Raw genomic sequence first — 20,215 nt, 5'->3', positions numbered from 1 at the left:
CTTTGATGCATAATAACAAAGATGGTTATGGTATGTAATATGAAAGAGAGGTATAATTGTAAATGACTTATTTCCTGTTGCTTTGATGTGACTAATGCATTCACCATAAACAGAGTTAACTAATTAACCTGAAATAAAGCTACTTCTTTATAAGGTACAAATGAATACACAAAAGATTCCGTATGAATACATCCATGTAGCACATCATATTTTTCCAATTGTGACCATGTCTCATGTCAACCACTACACGCATCCATATGTTCACCGCAGGACGTTTACCTAGTTTTGACCAATCTATACCATTATTTAATTACCCTTCTCATGTCGCAGAGTAGCATCATTCGCATCATTTATCATCATACTTTTGTATATATAATTGTCAGCAGTTGTACCGCCGAATGTGTATCGTTATACCATCATCTTTTACCATCAATATTATTTTCCATCAGCACGCTTGTAATTAATAATAATAATAATAGAATATAGCATTTGTCATTACCAATAACCTTTGTTGTCGTGGGTATCGTTAGCGTCGGCACAACTCAGTGTTCAGCAAATTGAGATAAACATGTTTCTTAATTTTTCGCACGATCCAGTAGTTACATCTTCCTTTCCTTTGAGTACGAGCCGGCAGAGTTGCCTTGCATCATCGTTTAGTCTTCTATTACGTCATCGAAAAACTGATCATTACCAAGACCACCATTAATCGATCATCCTGATTCTGGACCAACTGCCACAAGTTGAAATCATCATTCTGCTCGTGTGTCAGCGCTTAGGTATATTCATTACTCTTAGACGCACTAGTAAATGTCATATTTCACTAGTTATTTTTTAGTTCCATCTCAATTAAAAAACATTCCTGGTATTTGTCGCCCCCATTTGTCCACTTTTTTCTACATGTTTTTCTTTTCACGCAAAGTACATTGTAAATCGTACACATGTTTAGCTCTAAAAAAGTCGCAAAGAGATAAAAGCGAGGGTTAAGCGTGAATGACGGATTGCTTCGAATACCCAATCTGGTCAACTTATCATAGTGATCCCTTTCAGTCATCTTTATGATGAGTGAGGGACCGCCATCGTCAGATCCGCAAAAATACAACACGCATACAACACACTCCGCTACTCGCTTCTATCAGAAGCAAAAACTGTTCACACTTTTGTCTCGTCGAGTTTGAAGATGGTACTGAGATCCGCTACTGGACCCACCTAATCCTATATAAATTTTTCTTGGGCACATGCGCAGTTCATATAGTATATATATACTATTGTCGCATTAGGAGTGAGCGGTGTTTCCAATGGACATAGTTTTGCCCCGTACAAGTTAAGTTTACTATCAGGGCTACACAGGTATGGAGAATATTTGCAACATTTCTGAGTCTCCTCCGACTGCGACCAAATCTCCAGCAGTGTCCACCGAGTTCACGCAGAACAACGATGGTGCCACAAGCCTCTCAATGTCCATTCGGTCCTTCATTACATCCGGCATGAGCCAGCCGGTTGTATCTGAAATGCACGCTTAACGTTATTCACAGATTCCAAATTCCCAATTTGTTCGGAGAAGTGGTTCTTGCAAAAAAAAGCACAAGAATGGCACCCGTGCTACGATGTTTCGCCTCCACGCAAAAAATCTTTTTATTATATGCAGTGAAACTCGCTATCTATTGCTATAAATTAGGTGGGTTATCACTTGTTACGTGCATGATCTTTTTCCTATAAGCCCTCTTTGACTGGGATGTAGTCTACAGTGACGAAAACAAGCCAAATTAACTACACGTTTGTATTAGGTACACTGAAAATGGCTACTTCTCCTCGTCGATTTACTCACCGTTCTGAGTTCGCTTAATGTCCCCCGCTGGTCGATTCGAACCCAAAGCTGGTAGTTGACCCACTGACTCAAAAGGACTCATTAATCGGCTGGCATTCCACCAAAGCGCACTGCCATCATAACATACGCTTATCAGGTGAGCAGTTGAGAGTGCGTGGAAACGTAATTCGGGTATAAGTACAGAATGACAGTTATAAAATGCAGACGGATGAGGTTGATCCGCAATCCGTAAGTCCCAGACACAAATCGAGCCCGCCTCTGTGCCGCAAAATAGAAGCTGTGGTTGGGACGGATGCTGAAGCACGCATGTGATCCCGACGAGATCATCTTGTCGACTTTCATCAGAATTAAACAAAGGATCCGGATAGATATGGGCACAATAGCATACAAATTAGTAAAAGAAATGACTTGATGTGTAGTTCAATTTATTTTTATTTCGATCAACACCTTTACTTTAATCAGTCTATTCTGCTTTGCGGCTTGTTCAAAATGGTCGTATGTCTAAACGAGACCCAAGCATGTTACCTCGATTCGCTATGATTATGAATTAACACCAGACACTTACAGCATACATGATCGGACCTCTTGTCCTTTACTGAGGTCAAAAATCTTCAGCTTTCCTGCAAGGTTACCTACGGCCACTTCTTTTTGTCCTAAATAGGACACACAAGTTAGAGAGTCGCAACCGGTTTCTATCGTCTGCGTTGGGTGGTCCTTAGGTTCCTGGATATTCAGGATTGAAAGTTAAGGTAAACTATTGGTTAATTACCTATATGAACTACCAGCTTTGGCACGAATTCCATTTAACATATCGTTTAAGATGAAAACGCGTAAGACGCCTTGTGTGATCCGTGCTATATTGGCTGACAGAAGTAACCTAAGGCTATTAAATGGAACACAGAAAAAGAATCAGCTGTTGTGATTCTTCACTCAGACATTCATATAAGTGTCCGCTACAATTATTTTTAGACAGTAACAAAACAAGTTACGTTCTACTTCACTTGAAAGCAATCCCTCGTAATTAATATTACCTTGAGCAAGAACCTCTTAAGTAGTCCATCCTCGCCTACAGTAACAACTTCAGCACCTTCGAGACTTTGCCGAACAGCCAAATCGGAGTAGGGCATAGGACAATCTCCCGTTGGTGGCCATCTGCGTGTTTCTGTAATTGACTGAATAAAGAGAAAAATTAAAGAAAACCTTAATAAGCAATTCATTATATGTCATTATTTGACGTACTTTGTCAGTGGAACGTAATGGTTATGCTATTTTCTGTCCAGGACAAATTAAATGAAACAATTGTTGTTAAAGACCATGGCCTTGATTTGGAAGACAGCATCCAATTTTATGAACAATGGTTTTATTTAGCAATACAGATTTCCGAAAAGTCCAAAGACAGGTAGTTAAAAACGGTAATGAAATTGTTGATTTTAGAAGGAAATGTACAAGTAGCAATTAAATCACACGACGGTTAATTTCATGGCCGTCTATAGCAATCCAGTAACTACGTACCGATGAGGTGCATTGGAAAAGGATGAGTTCGCTCGATGAGGTTGCCGCAATCAACTGGTTTGGGTCGATGAACTGAGGTTCAAAATAAATAGCACACAATTATATTTCAGAAACTGAGCTACACATATGTTCGAAAAAACACATCCGTCAAGAATTGACAGCAAAATTTCAACATTTCAAAAAGCCTAATAATGATAATTATTCCACGCCAGAAAGTTATTATTATTATAGGTTCTTGACACAGTAATATGTTATTCTTTTTTGTCTGTATATGCACACCCTTACTCTAAATGTCTATCTTCGCTACTGATGTCTGTCTCACTGACAGTAGCATGCATTTGTTAAATATATGTGACGTTTATTTCCTTGGTATGCGCCAATGGTACTAAAAGTCGCTTTGAGCTAATTTCGAATGCTTTTTCGAGTATTCGATCTTCGATAAGAGTTAATGAGACAACTGTAACACCTCATGTAGCAAACTCTTTACGATATAACAGGTCAAATATTTAGAAAATGCTTGCTGAAGAAACAAAAACAGGTTTCTCACTTTCTATGAATCTTATTGAAACGTAAGTCCAATTTTCAAAAAAACATGGTTTGAAATGGCAACGAGTTTGCCAGGCCACAAAAAGATGCCACTTAGCTTTCATACGACGTCGAAAAGACCAACCGACTGTGTTTTCTCCAAGTTATCTGGCTATTACGCTGTTATTGAGTTTTCGACACAGTTTCAACGCCGTTTCCTTTGTTATGACCCTAATCACTTTAGGTTACTGATAGTATCAGCCCTTCCTTATTATTGTGTATGATCTTTCCACTTTTTGTATTTATGCACAGGCGTTTACGATAAAGAGTTTATGAAGTATGCTATTAGATGCAATACCAAGGTCTGGCTTCCCGCATTTTGTCCGGTGTCGTTTCTGACGTCTACGTAGATTAATAGAGGCCTCTATGTGCATTTAGTGTTCTATATTTAAATATCAATACAAGATTAACAACAACAGTTATAGAAACAGCAAGCGGGTGAAGTACTCGGGCGGTAAAGAGTTCTGCCACGGTGAAAAGGACAAGAACTTACTGCGATATCTATAACTCTTGTGTTACAAAAAGATATTTCGTAATAGTAAGCTAGTTCTGAGCAGTTTTTTTCAGCAAATTTTCGATAATCAAAAGTTTATTGTGTCTTAATCTTCGTTTAAAATATTTCGAGAACAAAATCAGTATATATATACATACGATGCTATAAAAAAGATCATTTTATTTAGAGCGAAATAACTTGAATAAAAAATATTGTTGCCGATAAAAATTGGTGATTTTTTTAAAGACAGGCTTAATCTTTATTTTTTCTTAATATAGAATATAGTGGAAATATTTTTAAAAAAGTAGAACACGTTTTCAAAAAAAATTAAGACTATACATATAACCGAATGTATATATGGACTAAATATATATAGCTTTAAATAGTAATGTTTTTATCGCTTAAAAACTTATTGGATTTTCGCGTATCGGTCAATGAAATGTTATATCGAAAGAACGACAGCCCGCGTACGTCTTTCGTATGATTCCGCCCCTCCCATAGCCTTAAACGACGGAACCGTTGACAACACCACGAAGCCTGCTTGTAGAAGCAGATCGTTCGAAAAAGAGAAATCATCCGGTGTTGGCAGATCTCGGAGAACAAGTGTTTCATTTTTTGTGTCCTAAAGTCATCAATGTAAACGACTTGTGTTTTATATTATCGTCCTACAAATCTGTTAGGCCATGGTACCTAACGAGGAGGAAAATACGCCGACAGGTGCTGATGTACTATTTCAGCAACATTCAATCGCTGAGATAGTGGAAATTCGTCAAAAGATACTTCAAGATATTAGCAAAAAAAATCAGGATCTCCGCGAGATGGTGGGTGAACGCTATCGTGAGCTAATTGATGCTGCAGATACTATACAAAATATGAAACAACTAGCCGATGAATTGCCCTCTAAGCTACGTCAGTTACCCTTTCGTTGTGAACAATTTAAACCCAGGTCATTAAATGTGTCGACTAGAGACCCTCAAGTTTTCGCCGATTTCGTGCAGACCAAATTAGTTTTAGACATAGGCGCACGACTAGGACCGTTAATCGAAGCTCGTGAAATGATTTCTTCCGCAGCCCTCATAGCGTTAGCACAGCTGGCTGTACGTGGGCATCAACTTCGTGAGCAACTGTTAGCAACTTGTCAGAAATCGCTCCGGACATCGACCCGTATGTTGAGCAATGGCTGTTTAACTGCAATGGCTGATCCCGACTGCAACTCGGACTCACTTAGTGAAGCTTTGTGCGCTCTCGCCATTCTTGAAGGCCATAGGCCTGAGAAACTCGTCGAAATGTTCTTCCAGCAACGTACTAATTACCTCCAACAAGCCCTAGATGAACAAACAGCACAAACGAAAGACAAGTTTCGAAATGTGGCGCGCTATCTTATTTTTACACTTAATTTAGCCCACTCTCTAGCCGGAGACCCACCTGATCTCGTGAGATACTTTCAGAACCATCGTATCAACTCACATGGAATCGTATCGCTTGTTGAAGACCCACTTTCTCTGGCTACCCAGTTTCTACCGAGGCATCTGGCCCAATTTCGCTGTGTATTGCCAGAGGCCTTAAGTGATACACGTCTTTTAGTTGGGCCAACAGTGGTCCAAGCAGAGGCTTTCCTTGAGCAGATGCGGCTGAGCTGTCGGCAAAAGCTCACGTTGGAACTGCAATGTCATAACGAATGCCGAAGTATTGCCAAAGCATACGACCACCTGCGAACGTCAATCGACAAAACCCAGATGTGTGCGGAATTTCTTGGTAAGAAGACACCAGACATCTATGAAACATTCTTTCAGGAAGCTATCGTTGTACGCATCGCGGGTATCTTCGAGGACATTCTTCATACAGCCACCGAACAGCTTCTCACATCCATCCATTCAAGTTTTCAGGAAGCAGCCCGTGTAAAATTTTCCAACGTACCTTCTCTTTGTAAGGCTTTTGATTCTTCCGTTAAGTCAGCCATGGACCAATTATCCGAGTTTGTTCCGTTCCGGGAAATGGCTTCGGCCGAGCACCGTTCCCTCGCCAAACTGACGAGCGCCTCTGCCGAGCAAATGCTCACGCGGGTCTGCGCTTTCATCGCTCAATGTGTCGAGAGCGGGGTTCGATGCTGCTATTTCCTTTCCCTTCTATCTCATTTAGCTTTCGCTCTAACCAACTGTGTGCATCTACAGCAGGTCTTTGGCAACAATGACTGGTTACATCGCAAGGAATCGTTGTTAGAAAGTAGAAATCTAGCTACCTTAACGGCCCTTAAAATACTTATTGAGGAAAATCTGGAGCCTTTTAAGAAATCTTTTAACATCCCTGTCGCGCATATACTACTCAAGCTAGCTTCAGTGAAAGTCAAAGTGGATCTTAGCGATGAAGGCGAAGAGGGTGTCCCGGTATATACCTCGATCTATTTGCCCCAGCATGCCGTATTGCCTCTTAATCAGTTGCTGTTTATCATTTGTGTCCGCATCCGTGAAATAATGGATTGTGCAATTTCTAAGAAGGTTATTCTTCAGGCAAACCAGCTGCTTCACGAAGCTGTAGAACAGGTCTACCAAAAAGTACTGGACCAGCGTGCTGGCCTTCCCGCCTCTGCTCAGCAAGAACTGGCATTACAGCTTCTCTTTGACATCGAGTACCTCGAGAAGCTGCTAGCTACACGCGCTAACGAGAACTTAGTCTACCAGCTAACCTCCCTTATCGATCCTGTCGACTTACATATGTTTCGACCACACCTTGATGAAGGCGTTGTAGGCCTTGTAGCTCAAACAGCGATGATCTTTGGTCTAATTTGTCCACAAGGTGCGCTGGGAAAACCGCGTAAACAAACTAGTCAGGACCATAACGTTATGACCTTAGCGAAATCGTCAACACAGCTCTTTAGTCTGCTCCCTGTTGGGATGCCACAGTATCTTAAGAGGTAACCAATGAGCTACTCGGAGCTCTGAATACAGCATAACTATTTTATTAACTAATTAACTGGTGATCTGGCGTCCCTCGCAGTAAGTGTGCATTGATCGCAAACGTACGATTGTTAAATAATACGCAAGTAGGGATTTACTATGCCACACATATATATACGATGCTATACAACGATAAGGTGCAAGATTTTCGTAGGACGATAATGTACCTGGTACACCAGAAACGACGTTACAGGCGCTAAAGCGTAGCAAAACTTGTCATTGACGTTTCATTGCCTTTCACAACTTCGAAGGTGAAACGGTATCTTAGCTGCCTTCCCGTTTTTTTTCGGACAGATGACTGTACATACTTGATATTTATGCATTTAAATAATAAACTTTCACTAACATCAAGTCGATGTTTTTCTCTTTAGGTTAGAGAAAATATTAGTAGTACTCTACATAATTACTTAATCATATTAATTTCAACGAGTACATGTACTACACAATAATAGTAATAATAATAGAGGTTCGAGACAAATTTTATAGTTAGTCGGAAATAGAAAGACAGGGAGCTTTATACGCGATAGTGAAAATGACTAAACATTTATGTGATGTCCACGAGATTTGATTATATCGTCATGAAAAACGACGCTTATAAAATTAATTAAAAGCGGTAATTGTTTACTTTTTTTTTTACCATAAACAAAGATCAAGAACAGAAGCACACGTATTCAAAAGCAGAATGCATGCCAATTAAGCGGAATCTTGACTCCAATGCCTGTAGCCCAAAAATCTATAAATCAACAATTTTTAAACAAAGGTAGTGTATTGAATTGGGAATTAACGGCTTGTCTCATACTATACGTTCAAATCGACGTTGCCATCGTGGTAAATAAAAGCATTTAATGATCATCGTATCTGCGATTCATTTGATATGGAGTGACGGTCTAACTATACTGGTGGGTTGAAAAATGTAATATAAACACTACGAAATAACTCCTCGAAAGCTAATATTATCAAAGCAAGTGAGTCTAAGATTTGTCAGCATGAAACCTTGTTGATTATATTCTTATTTCATCGCAGAACTAGAACCATATTATTATACCGGTGCTAATGTACGAATAAAGCATAATCTATGCTCATAGTACATACACTATAATATCTCTGCTTAAATAATATAATAATAATTCATATTTGTTTGTTGTGACAAAGCTGTTCAACTCATTCGAGCAACAAAGACTATAGTTAATAAGAAAAATAAGATGCTAACCTCCATGGCAGCGACGTCTCCTTTAAGCGATGTTTGAGCCACCAACTGCGGCTCGCACTGTTCTTCCGGATCATCGCCTCGTAATATACTCCATAGTTGAATTACGCTGTCCTATAAACGTAAGATGAGTAAGCCATCGAGCGCAAAAGAGCAATACCATATGAGTTAGCTTCATGCTCTACTTTACTCCTATATTTGAAAAACATGCGCTTGTATGTCTTTGAGGTTTGGGTGGTCTCAGCCAAGCTGTGCTTTGATGAAGTGCTGAAGTATATGGAAGAACAACATCGGATCAATCAGGGAAAGAATGAACTCCCTTCACGATAATAAAAAAGTGGCACTTCGTTGATTGGTCTTTATATCATAGATTCGCACATATTTATGCCACCTGCTCTTTGTAGCCTAATATTACCCTCAATATTTTATTCAATTCATATGCTTTTAATGACGCTAAGTACAGTAGTTAACTGAACATCTCTAGTTCTACTCGCTAGCTCTTTAATAACTCCCCGCTATTTAATTTATAGAAACGGTCTAAATAAATAACAATTCAGCAAGTAATTATACGACATCTATGCTATTTAAATCGCTTTAAATCAGAATTTTTTTAATTAATAGCAGTGAATTTAGAGAGGCTTGAGAGCTTCAGAAGCTCGGCATCTGTAGATTTGCTAACTAGATGCATACTAGTAAACATGCCTGATTAATTGCTAAAATCAGAGTCTCAGAGCCGTGGTATTCGTCTGTCTGAATAACCTAAACAGCTAAAATTGTTCCCACGCAGTTGTCCTTAAATGCGCACATTTACACTAAAAAAAGTGAATTTCATCGCTTAACTTTTTCCAGCAGTGATATGCTTTTGAAATATATTAAAAATATGATAAAAGAGGTGATACACTATGTTATGGATTCGGATATCCGTTATTCGTGATTCAAAGCGTATAAGAATTATTTAGAACGTATTTTAAGATAAAAGAATAATTATGTGAGCTTGTTTCAGCGAACATTTTTAATAAGTGTGCAAAAATCGACGAAGGTTTTTAACGCAAAACATGAAGCACCATTGTGTTCTACGTTAAGAATGCAACCAAGTGCTTCTAAATAGTGCAGACTTTGCGGAAGGCTTTTAGGGGTGTCAGCCAACACTTTAGTAACCAACAAGTGGTAACAACTGTTTCGCAACTGACGAAAGAGCTTTGATGACGTCTCATAACGACTACGGATGAAAAATGATAAAAATCAAAGCAACCCGTACTAGAGGAGGGCCGAATCACACTAAAAAAAGCTGACAGAAGAGCTAGATATCCTATTCGAACCATATTTGGTTGTTTTAGAAGATCTTTTGACGGCGAGAAGGCTCACAACAAAAACCTGGTCCAGACACTAACAACTGTCTTAGATAAACCTGAGCGCACTCAACGAGTCGTTGTAGGTAATTCGATGTGAATGTATGACCATTACGTGAAACAAAAGCGACAAAAACTGTCTTTTGAATATCGCTTCTAAAAGGAACTCAGACAGAAAAAAATTGCAAGATTCAACTCAGAAACCAAGCTTTTTGTTGCCAGTTGTACCTTACAAATGTCGCATGGTTCCACTGTCGCTAACGAGTATTTTTAAGAATATTGAAAAAAATTGCGTGACTACCTGCCAAAATAGGCCTGAGCTCTGGGAGTGCAAGTAATGGGTTCTTTACAATGATCATAAGCACTGGTTCAGCTGTTTTAGTTATATTCCGTTCTGTACAAAAAAAACTCCATGCTTGTGTTGTCTCAGTCCACGTATTCATCAGATCCAGCCCCATGTTATTTTTCCACTTCTCAAAACTCAAGAAACACCTAAAACAAATAAGATTAGAGACAACTGAGAAAATATAAGAAGAAATAAGAGTAGAGTTGAGGTTTATTTTTGTAATTGAATTCCAATTTAGAGACAGCAAAAGACAACGGCACACCTCTATTATTTTTAAGGGAACGACTAAGATTTAGATGATTGAGGCACGCGCAGTTGGGACAGGGCCGAATTGGTGACACTCCTTTGACAAAGCTTTCAAAGAAATACGGTTCGCTCTGAAATGATCTTCCAAACACGGATATTAAACTGATAAATTTTAGCTTTTACATTACTAGTATTTACGATAGAAGGCCGACCGAAATATTTTAGACCTGCATTGAAGCGTGCATGTATAGGGTGGGTAAATACAAAAGGAGACGTATAAAAATACTTACGTTTATTATTTAAGAGCCTGGAAGACACATTTCTTTCTAAATTATATATGAGGATTAACTGACACTTATTTTTTGCGTTGTACGTTCAGCACTAAGCCCTTAGTTACTGCTTAAGACGACTGACTTTCATCACGAAACGAAATGCGTCTACGCTCGGATTCGAACTTAGACCTTCACACGTCCCTAAATTTAGTAGGCAAACACGTTATTTGATTCACGCTTATTATCGATAAATCATTGACATGTTTCCACATAAGTCATTTAAAATCGAATAACCCACGTCATAGAATCAACATCTTTCGAAAAACGTCATAATTTTCGTATAAATTGACCACTTGCGACATAAATTACATACGCTCCAGAGACTCGCTTCAAAAATTCTTTATTCAAAAAACTTCTTTATTCAATAATTGCATAAGTATCTTGCCCAAAGCTGTTACCTTACTTATCTAACGTGAAGCTTTCTCAAAAGTTAGCTTAATTTATATTTGGTATGTTAGTTCATAGAAATAGCTACCGTAATTTTGAACTGTGACATATATTAGTAAGGGGTATAAATTCAATATCGAATCATATCGAAAAAAATATTTTTTTCGTTTCATATTGTTAAGTTTCATATTGCAATCTAGTAACAGAATCATTTTCTCTCTATGCTTCGTGAATACCTATAAAGACAAAAAAAACCAGCAGATTTTCTTTTTAGTGATCTGCAATACTATGGGATACAGGAGTGCTACAACATAAGCAATCTTTGAAGGTTGATAGTAATGATGCAGTTAATGATTTGTTAGTTGTATGTGTTCTGTATGTAAAGTCAGCGTACTTCTTATAAAGGCTACATCTGACAGATCGGGTATGTCTGAATGACGATCTAAAAATCATCAGTAATACATTTCAATGCAAGCAGCTGTTATATCCTTTTATCTTGGAACTATGAACCGAACAACCGTACTGATCAAACAATAGGACTGTTACAAGTGTATGGTAAGTATTCATCTCATTCCGGAGTTCAACTTTAACTGTCGGGTGCCCTCCAAAATTGAACCCCAAATTTTATTACCGATAAGACAATAAGCTGAAATGGTGAAAGCTCAAGTCATCATAAACAAAAAAAATTCCCACTACTATTTGATTATAAGAAATAAAGTACGCCAAACCTTAATACACGATCAAAATAAGGTTGCAATTATGTAAATAGAATAAATCGGTTTATCAAAGTGGCCAAACTTGGACTAACATTTTAGTTTGCAACTCCACTTAACTATTCCTCTTAATATCTACGGGATGTCTTTGGTGGGGAATATGGAGGATAATATTTTGATATCCGAAATCATTTTTCAGAGCTACTGCACAAACAAGGTGTCCATATAATTGTTTTTGTAATTTAATATTTTTTTGCGGAGCGTTTCTCATTTTAGCTATAATTAAATACTTGTCTTGGCTTTATGGAACAAAAGCATTGCGCTTTTTGTTAGCGGATAAATGTTCCCTTATGAGCTTGAGTAACCCATATAATATTTTTTCGCATCCGCGATCATTGCAATAAACTCACATCATCATCCCAAGAGGCAACGGCGAGTATGTGCTCTCGCTGTGCGATGGGCTCCTTCACAGGCATGAAACGGAGCTTAGCAATTTTTTTGCCAATTATCTTCGAGACCACCAGTGTCCCCATGGTAACGCAAAGACCACTACGAACGCTCTGTTTCACTAAGATGCACGCAAAACAAGGCCAAGATTGCGGACGACGTTTAGACAAAAACGCACTACCTTCAACACCAACACAGCACTGCGAACCGCTAATAAGTTGGCTAACTTGAAAGGGGTTTGAGTCGACAAAGATTCTAATTCTGCTCAATGGTCCAACAACGGTACCGCCACGAAGGAACCACCTTCTCACCAATTTGATGGCACGCGCACCACACACGGCACAGAAGAGGACCGTATCGATAGTCGATGATGAATACCAGACACACTGAATCGGCCCGGGTATCCCGACCAGGACACATGAAGGAAACAGCCTTGATTTTTGCATCCATAGCTATGCTAAATGGTCCTATTGTGCTGTCAACTAGGAACAACGATCGAATATCAAGAACGGAGTTTTATCAACCCGCTGGCAGCGTGAGCCCTGCAACTTCAACAGGGAGAAGTGTCTGGTGAATTTCAAGATCAGAAATTGTAATATACGGTGTAAATAGTATTCGTAGTGTCGGTAGTTGTTGGTTTTGTAGCATCCTGTGCTGTGTCCGTTCGGCAAACTTGTATCGTATCATGGCACGATCAGCTCTACGTCGACTTATGGCCGAATACAAGCAACTGACCCGCAATCCACCTGAAGGAATTATCGCAGGTTGGCTGTCGCTAATCACTTTTTTACTAACAGCTGATATTTTCATTACCAAAATTTACATTCCGGTTACATATGGAATACTCTTATAGATAATTTAGAAGTAGCCGTTTTCTTCGTTAAAATATGTTATCTGATCGGCGTATCGAATTCTCAGACATTTTTCAAATTTCTGCATTCATCTCATTCCGGCTTATGTGCTTATTTACGTCACGCGTGTGATATTAGAACTTCCAAACAAGTAAGTTTTTACCTTGCCTTTATGAAAAAAAAAAACGGTTAAGTGAAATGGGACATGCGTCAACTAGGATCGTGACAGGCGGTCTAATCTAACCAACCGAGCAACTATTGTAGGGAGGCCAAGAAAGCGCATCTTCAACCATAAATTGAACGAGTAGGTTCAGATCATGTGCTTGACACCTACTACTGGGAGTTATTTTTTAACCATCTATTTTTTTTTTAATTTTTTTGAAGAACAACGGCTTCGTACATGTATCATATCATGAAAACATCCCGTGGCAAATATTTTTGAAATTCACAAATACGTTGTTTATTGTGATTTCACTTTGTGTATGCGTCATTCGATCGTTTTCTGCCTTTCGAGGTCTCCAAGAGTGATTAAAAACAACTTTCACGACGATTGCTCCATAGCTTATAGAAATGGTAAAATCAAAATAAACTGGCCGCTGTATCAACTGATTCGTTATTTTTGTTTTACTCGTTCTTTTCTCTATTTACCTTTACTCTTAATAGTATTCAACAACATTTGAATATAACGGATGGAGAATTATGGGGAGACAAGATACTAATATTCGCAAAGATAGCGTATGTGCCTATTGTTCAGTTTCGCGTTATGGTATAATTTTTTTTAACTGAGAATGAAGAAAATACTTGGAATCAGTAGTACATATACAGGCGTTCCATAGTATGATACGGCGTAATTAAAGGCCACGTAAAATCCAGAGTCGAGGAACTCACAATTGCTTATTGGAAAACCTATGAATGCAAAGAAAGTAGGAATAGACACGGGGAAGGATTCTATGACAAAATGAAGCTTAAATCTTGTAGTGATGCCATGTAGTACCATCTGTCTACCATATTTATGTTAGACGGCCAAAGTTGGTCATCCCGTTTTTGAGAAAGATAGGCAATTTTCTCGACTATTTGTTGGTATGGCTATCAGAACAATTTTTTAGACCCCCGATATAGTACCGAAGTTTGACCTTGTGTAAGGAAAGTCTTGAGGAAGTTTTGAGATCTTTATCAAGTCAAGGTAGGCTTCCATTAAAAAATACTCTTTTTACTTTTCTCTTTATCTTTTTCTATTGTGATTTTATATTTATTAGTTTTACTTTGGTTTTTATCATATAGACGCATAAACGATTTATGATTCTGAAGTAACGATGATGTGGTATAAAAATAATTAAAAGTTTGACCACAAAATTGGGATACGGAAGTGGATTTTGTTTAGCCTTGAAACATACTATTATCATCTATCAAAGAATACACTCAGCCTTGTTTTATCTGTATGGCATGTATATATGATATATTTGCTCTTCTCTGTCAGTATTAAAGCTTTCAGCATCATTTCTAGCCGCAAAACTGAAAACTTCAGTCGCTCTGTATACGACACTGCTTTTTACGGTTATACGTTTTTGTTTATTCTATCTCTAGTTTCTAAATTTAGTAAATTATTACGCTATCTTGAACTGCAAATTTCACTTCACATATTATATTTGCGTGTAAAAGAATATATCCGCGTTTACTTCATGCCTACGAAACAAGAATTTTTTTCTAACGACATTGCTGGTTTTTGCGTTTATACAAACCGTCTCGACGAGACGAGTCTCAGTTTAACTGCTTTGGCTAGAGAAATCTATGCCGCTAATTTAGATGGTATCTTATATATGATAAAACAGAGAAAAGTGAAGTGAACTATGTTAACTACAATTATCCTAGTATGCTCCAATGCGTGTATGCTGAAAAATAATTCCCGACCACGTTTTCGTGAGTCATCCTTAATTAGTTTCATACCCAATAAACAAAAACAACACCTCAAAAACTCTCTGATGGTAACTGTGAGCACAGTTCATAAAATCATGAAAATATTTCTACGGTCAAGCAATACTTGCTGATTCTGTAGGTAAAACTACTGTGATTAATCACATACATTATAAAATATCGTAATCGATAAATATATATATATATATATATATATATATATATATATAGTTATATCGTTAGTGTATATGGGAAGATGCAACAGTAGGTCATATATTCCTGGAATGCTAGATGCGCTTACTATACGATGTATATTAAAACAAGATTTGTTACTTTTTTAAAAGATCAAATAAAACACGCAAAGTTTGGGCGCACAGATATACATATCACATTAAATAATTGGCTTTGAACAATTCCGTGGTTTAACAGTAGTCATTTCGTTTCTGTTGCGTTTAATAATACCTGATAACTATTTGTGAAAAACTCTGTTAAAAAAAATCGGAACTAAAAGATAATGCACTGTGAATTTGTTTCGCATTTAAAAGCGGCGTTACCACGTTTGCAGACGAAAACTGGGTCGAGTACTATCATTTCCTTATCGTAAAATTGTTCAAGGTTATACTTGTAGTTATCAAATATAATTTTATTTGACCAATTGGTATTGATAACGGCCACGAGAATATTTAGATAAAATTTTGGCATTCGTCGCAAAGACGCTGCTTATTAGATGAACAATATATATGCGCAACCTCGACTCGCACTTAATTTTATCTCCGTGTCGAGGTGTAAGCTTTCGTGTAGCAGACGGAAAAAAGACAGCACAGTCGATCTGGTTGATTCGATGTTCTGTTGTAGCAGTGGCATAAATTCAAAATATCAACAACGCTATCTGTGATATTGGAACTTCTTCCTATTTGAGCCATTGCCGCGGAGAAAAAAGTGGTCAGGGAACGAGGCAATCATTTGAAGTCGAGTTAAGTTCAGTTATTTTTGTTGGGTTTTCTCCACGGAGATTTTAGCTCAAGACAACATGTTCGATTATCCGACCGACTGGGACGATGACGAACGGATGGCCTTTCTGTTTCGGGATTTTCGACCGAGGGAAGCGAACCCGTTGGGTTATGACGAGAAGATGTTATTTTGGAAAAAACTAGTCACTAGTTTTACTGGGCAACGCCGGGAGGCTATCTTTAATGTACAGTCGTTAACGGAAAGTTTCACCCGGAAGAATTCCCAACCAGTTTGTCTAATGCGGGTAATCGAGGCGTTACGACAAGATGGTGTTATAGTCCCAAGAAAACCAGCCGGCTGGATGTCCTGGATGTCAAGTTGGTTATTTACACCAGCACACACAGCTGAGGATGAGGTATTCATTAACGTAAAGGCTGTCGAAGAAGCTAGACAAGATGTACAGATGGCGATCAAAGCAAGGGGTTACCGTGAAACCAGAGTGTCATTCCGTGATGTGTGGAGTACTTGTCGCGAAGCATGCGATGGAAGTCAGGATTTGTTTTATGTAGTTCTAGAAAAGCTAGGGAAAATATCAATTAAAGATAATTTCGTTGACTTTTCACATAGATCGGATCTTATTAAACCGTTAACTGAACATGAAAAGGCTCTCATGCAAGTCCGCGAAACCGTACCCAAGATTCAGCAGAAAATTGATCAGCTTATTTCAAAAGAAGAAAGCTTTAGAAACAACGCGATCCGTCTAAAGAAAGAAGGTTTCTCAATAAAGGCTATCGGAGAACTGCGGCGAGCCAAAGTAGTTACACGGCAGTTGGACAAGCTCTATGGGGTCCTCGACAATCTTCATCAGATGGAAACCGATCTAGAGAATCAGAGAGATTTCCCCGCCATTCTTGATAGTTACAAAATGGCTACGTCTGCTCTGAGGACCGCAAATAGTGATGTCGATAAGGTAAGTTTTTTTTACAGTTGTTCCTTGTTCTATCCTGTTATTTTTTAGTGTCTACTATTTAATGATTTTGAGCTTCTAGTGCGTGCAATTGCTTACCACTCAGCGTAGTATCTCCCAGTTTTGTTTTATAAGGGCACTAGTAGATTCATATAAAATTTCTATATAAATTTCTCTATGAGAACAAGAAACATCAGCAGTGATATTGCAGTTTAGTATGAGTCGCAAGTTTTAGTAATGTTTAGCACTTTTTGCTATATTGCCAATTTAGGTGCACGACATCGTGGACGAAATGGCTGATGCCGCTGCGGAGCAGCAGGAAATTCAGGAAAGTGTCGCGACTGGAGCCACCACGTTCAGCAAGGCTGACGAAGACGACCTTGAAGAGGAACTTCAAAGGATCCTCCAAGAAGAGTCAGAACAAGAAATACTGCCTGCCTTCCCATCTGTGCCAAATGAACCTCTTGCTTCGGAGGATTCAACAGCTGTTACCGCGAAAACAAAGGATGTCGAAAACTCTGTTGACGAGATTGCCGCTAAAAAACGAGTTCGGCTGGGGTATTTTGAATAGAATCCAATTATAGTAGTAATATTCTAAAGAAATTTCTTCACAAATCTTGAACAAAATCAAATATTTATCAGTTTAGTTTCTTTGAAATTGAAGCTGCCTTGAACTGGTTTTTGAGAGGGCATAGTTTCACCGTTTTGAGAAATTTTGGTGATAATTTGAAGTGTATACACATGGACGTAAAATCTGTATAAATGAAGCGTAGCACAAATAGTGTATGTGTCAGGAAGCAAGACGAGAAAAAAACTGTGACTGTACGGTATTTTGCTGGAGCTGAAACGGTATAAATGTATTCCAGTAGTCAATTTTCCATGTGACTGCGGTGTGTAAGTTAAAACCTAAAACGAAAAATAAAAAGGTATAGAAAGTGAAGAAGCAAATGGAAGGAAAAGACAGAAATGACGAAAAAACCATAGGATTTAATTCGGTAGAACATTAAAAAGCTATAAAGTTCTATGTAGTCCTTATGTAAAATATTTATTAAGTAGATAGAATATTTATTATAACTGCGGTAGTAGTGAGATTGATGTACATAAATAAAGAATGCGTACGCGTATCGTATGGACAAAACTGGGTGTGGATATTGTGAATAAACTTATTCACTTACACCTTTCGTGATGAATTCTTAGCATACGCGTCTTGACGGACTTGGCTATCATGCATACAAAGGCTACGACGCAACATAAAGGGACCAGTAAATTCGTTTGTTGATAATTTTTTTTGTATGTTAACTCTTGTGCTGGAAGTTTAATACTAAACGAATTTAGTTTTACTATGTTGTCGCTGACTGACATTGACGCAATGGTACTAAAGTTTAAAGGTTAAATATGTTTGGGAAAAATCAAGACGAAACATTGTTTTCGCATCGAATTAGTTCTAAGGGCAGATAGATTTTGGTTGCGCTTTTTATTTACATATGAAAATCAAGTATCTAATTTAACGTTCCCAGACACTAGCTAAAGGTTTAACTAAAAAAGCTAATATAATAAGACTATATAGCGTGAATGTTGATATGTTTTGTATGATGCTTACATATGACCTGCTACTTTGCAATACTTGTTCAAATATTTTAGTATCACAATTTTCTTATAATACGCAGGAATTTAGTATCAACTTTATGCTAAACTTTACATAATAACGCAACTTTCCTTTACAATACTCGACTTAACTAAAAAACCTCACTATTTAGGTGCAGCTCGTATGGCGTCTGGTCAACGAACCGAAAGATATGCATTGTGTGTTATCAACCTAAATGTTAACAAAGCAACCATTTATTTTATAGAAGTACAGTCCTTAAATTACTACTCACAACTCCTACTAGAAATAAAGTATGTATTTTCAACAAAAATCTCTTTGATGACTTCAAAGGCCGTGTAGCGAGGATATTAAAATTCTAATGCACAAACTGCAAAAACTGTTTTGTGTCTTGTTTTATCTAAAATCGAGTTTCTTTGATGGGGATTTATTAGGGAGTTTCAAGAATCTAACTCTGCTTTTCTATTAAATTTATCGTTGATCTATGTGACTTGACAGATAGGAGTCCAAAAGATATTACCAATAAGCATTGAACTCTTTAGACATATAAGGACAATTCATATACTTTTGGTGGCGGGTGCCATGTTTTTTCTAGGACCAATCAATGAGGAGAACTTTTTTGAATGGGAGGCCATGATCACAGGACCTGAAGGAACATGTTTTGAGGGTGGAGTATTCCCTGCGAAGCTGACCTTTCCTCCGGACTACCCGCTTGCACCGCCCAAGATGCAGTTTACCTGCGAAATGTACCATCCAAATATTTACCCTGACGGACGGGTATGCATATCCATACTACACGCCCCAGGTATGTTGACTTCATTTCATTTCTCGCGTGACAACCTATGGCAAGTACTCATAGTTTAAAGTTCAAATGTGATAATCAACCACGGTCCATTTTAATAGTGATGCATGGTTTGTATGCATAGAAAAGAAGCAAATCCATACAAAAAGTATAAGGACCAACAGTCCTTGCTGTATTAATCCGTTTTGTTGTCACTGTTTCAACACTGCGATTTTTCCAAAGGCGAAGATCCGATGGGATACGAGTCATCTTCGGAACGTTGGAGTCCAGTCCAGTCTGTCGAGAAAATCTTGCTTTCTGTTGTGTCGATGTTGGCGGAACCCAACGTCGAATCAGGAGCGAATGTCGATGCTGCGAAAATGTGGCGCGAGGACCGAGACCAGTTCAACCGGATTGCGAGTCACTTAGTCCGCAAATCTCTTGGTTTACCGGAGTCGCTTACTGGGGCCTAAACATCGAGTTAACAGCCGAATATGTACATTTACGAATAGATTCGCAATCATACGAAGCCAACAAGTAACTTGTAAAACTTCGCAGGGTAACATACGAATAAAGTTGATTATTTTAAAATGTCTATCTTGAAGCAAAAAGGCAACTTTGTTTTACTAAAAAGTTTTATTGGCGGATGTCATAAACAGGCGTTTAATGGAAAGTGGTTACAATCTCTATGATGAACATGACATTTTTGCGATCCGTTTCACTTGTCAAAGTGTCAATGAATGCCATCCTATAAA

General features: G+C 38.2%; 4 protein-coding genes across 5 annotated transcripts; 3 read left to right on the top strand and 1 right to left on the bottom strand.

The window, feature by feature from the left end:
• Positions 1-176: 176 nt before the first annotated feature.
• Positions 177-12,730, bottom strand: Nup43 (nucleoporin 43). Of its 2 annotated transcripts, none has more exons than XM_022841849.2 (7): positions 12,360-12,730; positions 8,580-8,690; positions 3,338-3,409; positions 2,857-2,997; positions 2,391-2,548; positions 1,826-2,160; positions 177-1,503 (listed from the first exon to the last, which is right to left on the bottom strand). In XM_022841849.2, the coding sequence occupies exons 1-7, from the start codon at positions 12,480-12,482 to the stop codon at positions 1,340-1,342; spliced, it is 1,104 nt and encodes a 367-aa protein (XP_022697584.1). In that variant the 5' UTR covers positions 12,483-12,730; the 3' UTR covers positions 177-1,339. The 2 variants fall into 2 exon arrangements, with proteins under 2 accessions (XP_022697584.1, XP_022697585.1); XM_022841850.2 differs by having other exon boundaries at positions 12,578-12,728.
• Cog1 (conserved oligomeric Golgi complex subunit 1) lies at positions 4,763-7,720 on the top strand. The gene has a single exon (XM_022841838.2). The coding sequence runs from the start codon at positions 5,099-5,101 to the stop codon at positions 7,328-7,330; it is 2,232 nt and encodes a 743-aa protein (XP_022697573.1). The 5' UTR covers positions 4,763-5,098; the 3' UTR covers positions 7,331-7,720.
• An 83-nt stretch (positions 12,731-12,813) lies between the features above and the next one.
• On the top strand, positions 12,814-20,071 carry Ubc7 (ubiquitin conjugating enzyme 7). The gene is made up of 3 exons (XM_022841859.2): positions 12,814-13,160; positions 19,275-19,484; positions 19,704-20,071. Exons 1-3 carry the CDS (start codon positions 13,082-13,084, stop codon positions 19,931-19,933), a joined length of 519 nt encoding a protein of 172 aa, XP_022697594.1. The 5' UTR covers positions 12,814-13,081; the 3' UTR covers positions 19,934-20,071.
• Positions 15,420-19,058, top strand: LOC111265296 (charged multivesicular body protein 7). The gene is made up of 2 exons (XM_022841851.2): positions 15,420-17,079; positions 17,348-19,058. The coding sequence occupies exons 1-2, from the start codon at positions 16,189-16,191 to the stop codon at positions 17,645-17,647; spliced, it is 1,191 nt and encodes a 396-aa protein (XP_022697586.1). The 5' UTR covers positions 15,420-16,188; the 3' UTR covers positions 17,648-19,058.
• Positions 20,072-20,215: the final 144 nt, after the last annotated feature.

The sequence above is a fragment of the Varroa jacobsoni genome, unplaced genomic scaffold, assembly GCF_002532875.2.
Source record: "Varroa jacobsoni isolate VJ856 unplaced genomic scaffold, vjacob_1.0 scaffold_952, whole genome shotgun sequence".
Lineage (NCBI taxonomy): Eukaryota > Metazoa > Arthropoda > Arachnida > Mesostigmata > Varroidae > Varroa > Varroa jacobsoni.
This window is presented reverse-complemented; position numbering and strand designations above follow the sequence as displayed.

Bases quoted from the DNA above. Each gene is read 5' to 3' on its own strand.
- Cog1 (XM_022841838.2), top strand. From the start codon at position 5,099: ATGGTACCTAACGAGGAGGAAAATACGCCGACAGGTGCTGATGTACTA.
- Nup43 (XM_022841849.2), bottom strand. From the start codon at position 12,482: ATGGGGACACTGGTGGTCTCGAAGATAATTGGCAAAAAAATTGCTAAG. The intron at 8,691-12,359 runs GTGAGTTTATTG...TTACGTTTATAG, and splicing joins TTGCCTCTTGGGATGATGAT to GACAGCGTAATTCAACTATG. The intron at 1,504-1,825 runs GTGAGTAAATCG...CGTGCATTTCAG, and splicing joins CATTAAGCGAACTCAGAACG to ATACAACCGGCTGGCTCATG.
- Ubc7 (XM_022841859.2), top strand. From the start codon at position 13,082: ATGGCACGATCAGCTCTACGTCGACTTATGGCCGAATACAAGCAACTG. The intron at 13,161-19,274 runs GTTGGCTGTCGC...TGTTTTTTCTAG, and splicing joins ACCTGAAGGAATTATCGCAG to GACCAATCAATGAGGAGAAC. The intron at 19,485-19,703 runs GTATGTTGACTT...ATTTTTCCAAAG, and splicing joins ATCCATACTACACGCCCCAG to GCGAAGATCCGATGGGATAC.
- LOC111265296 (XM_022841851.2), top strand. From the start codon at position 16,189: ATGTTCGATTATCCGACCGACTGGGACGATGACGAACGGATGGCCTTT. The intron at 17,080-17,347 runs GTAAGTTTTTTT...TTGCCAATTTAG, and splicing joins CAAATAGTGATGTCGATAAG to GTGCACGACATCGTGGACGA.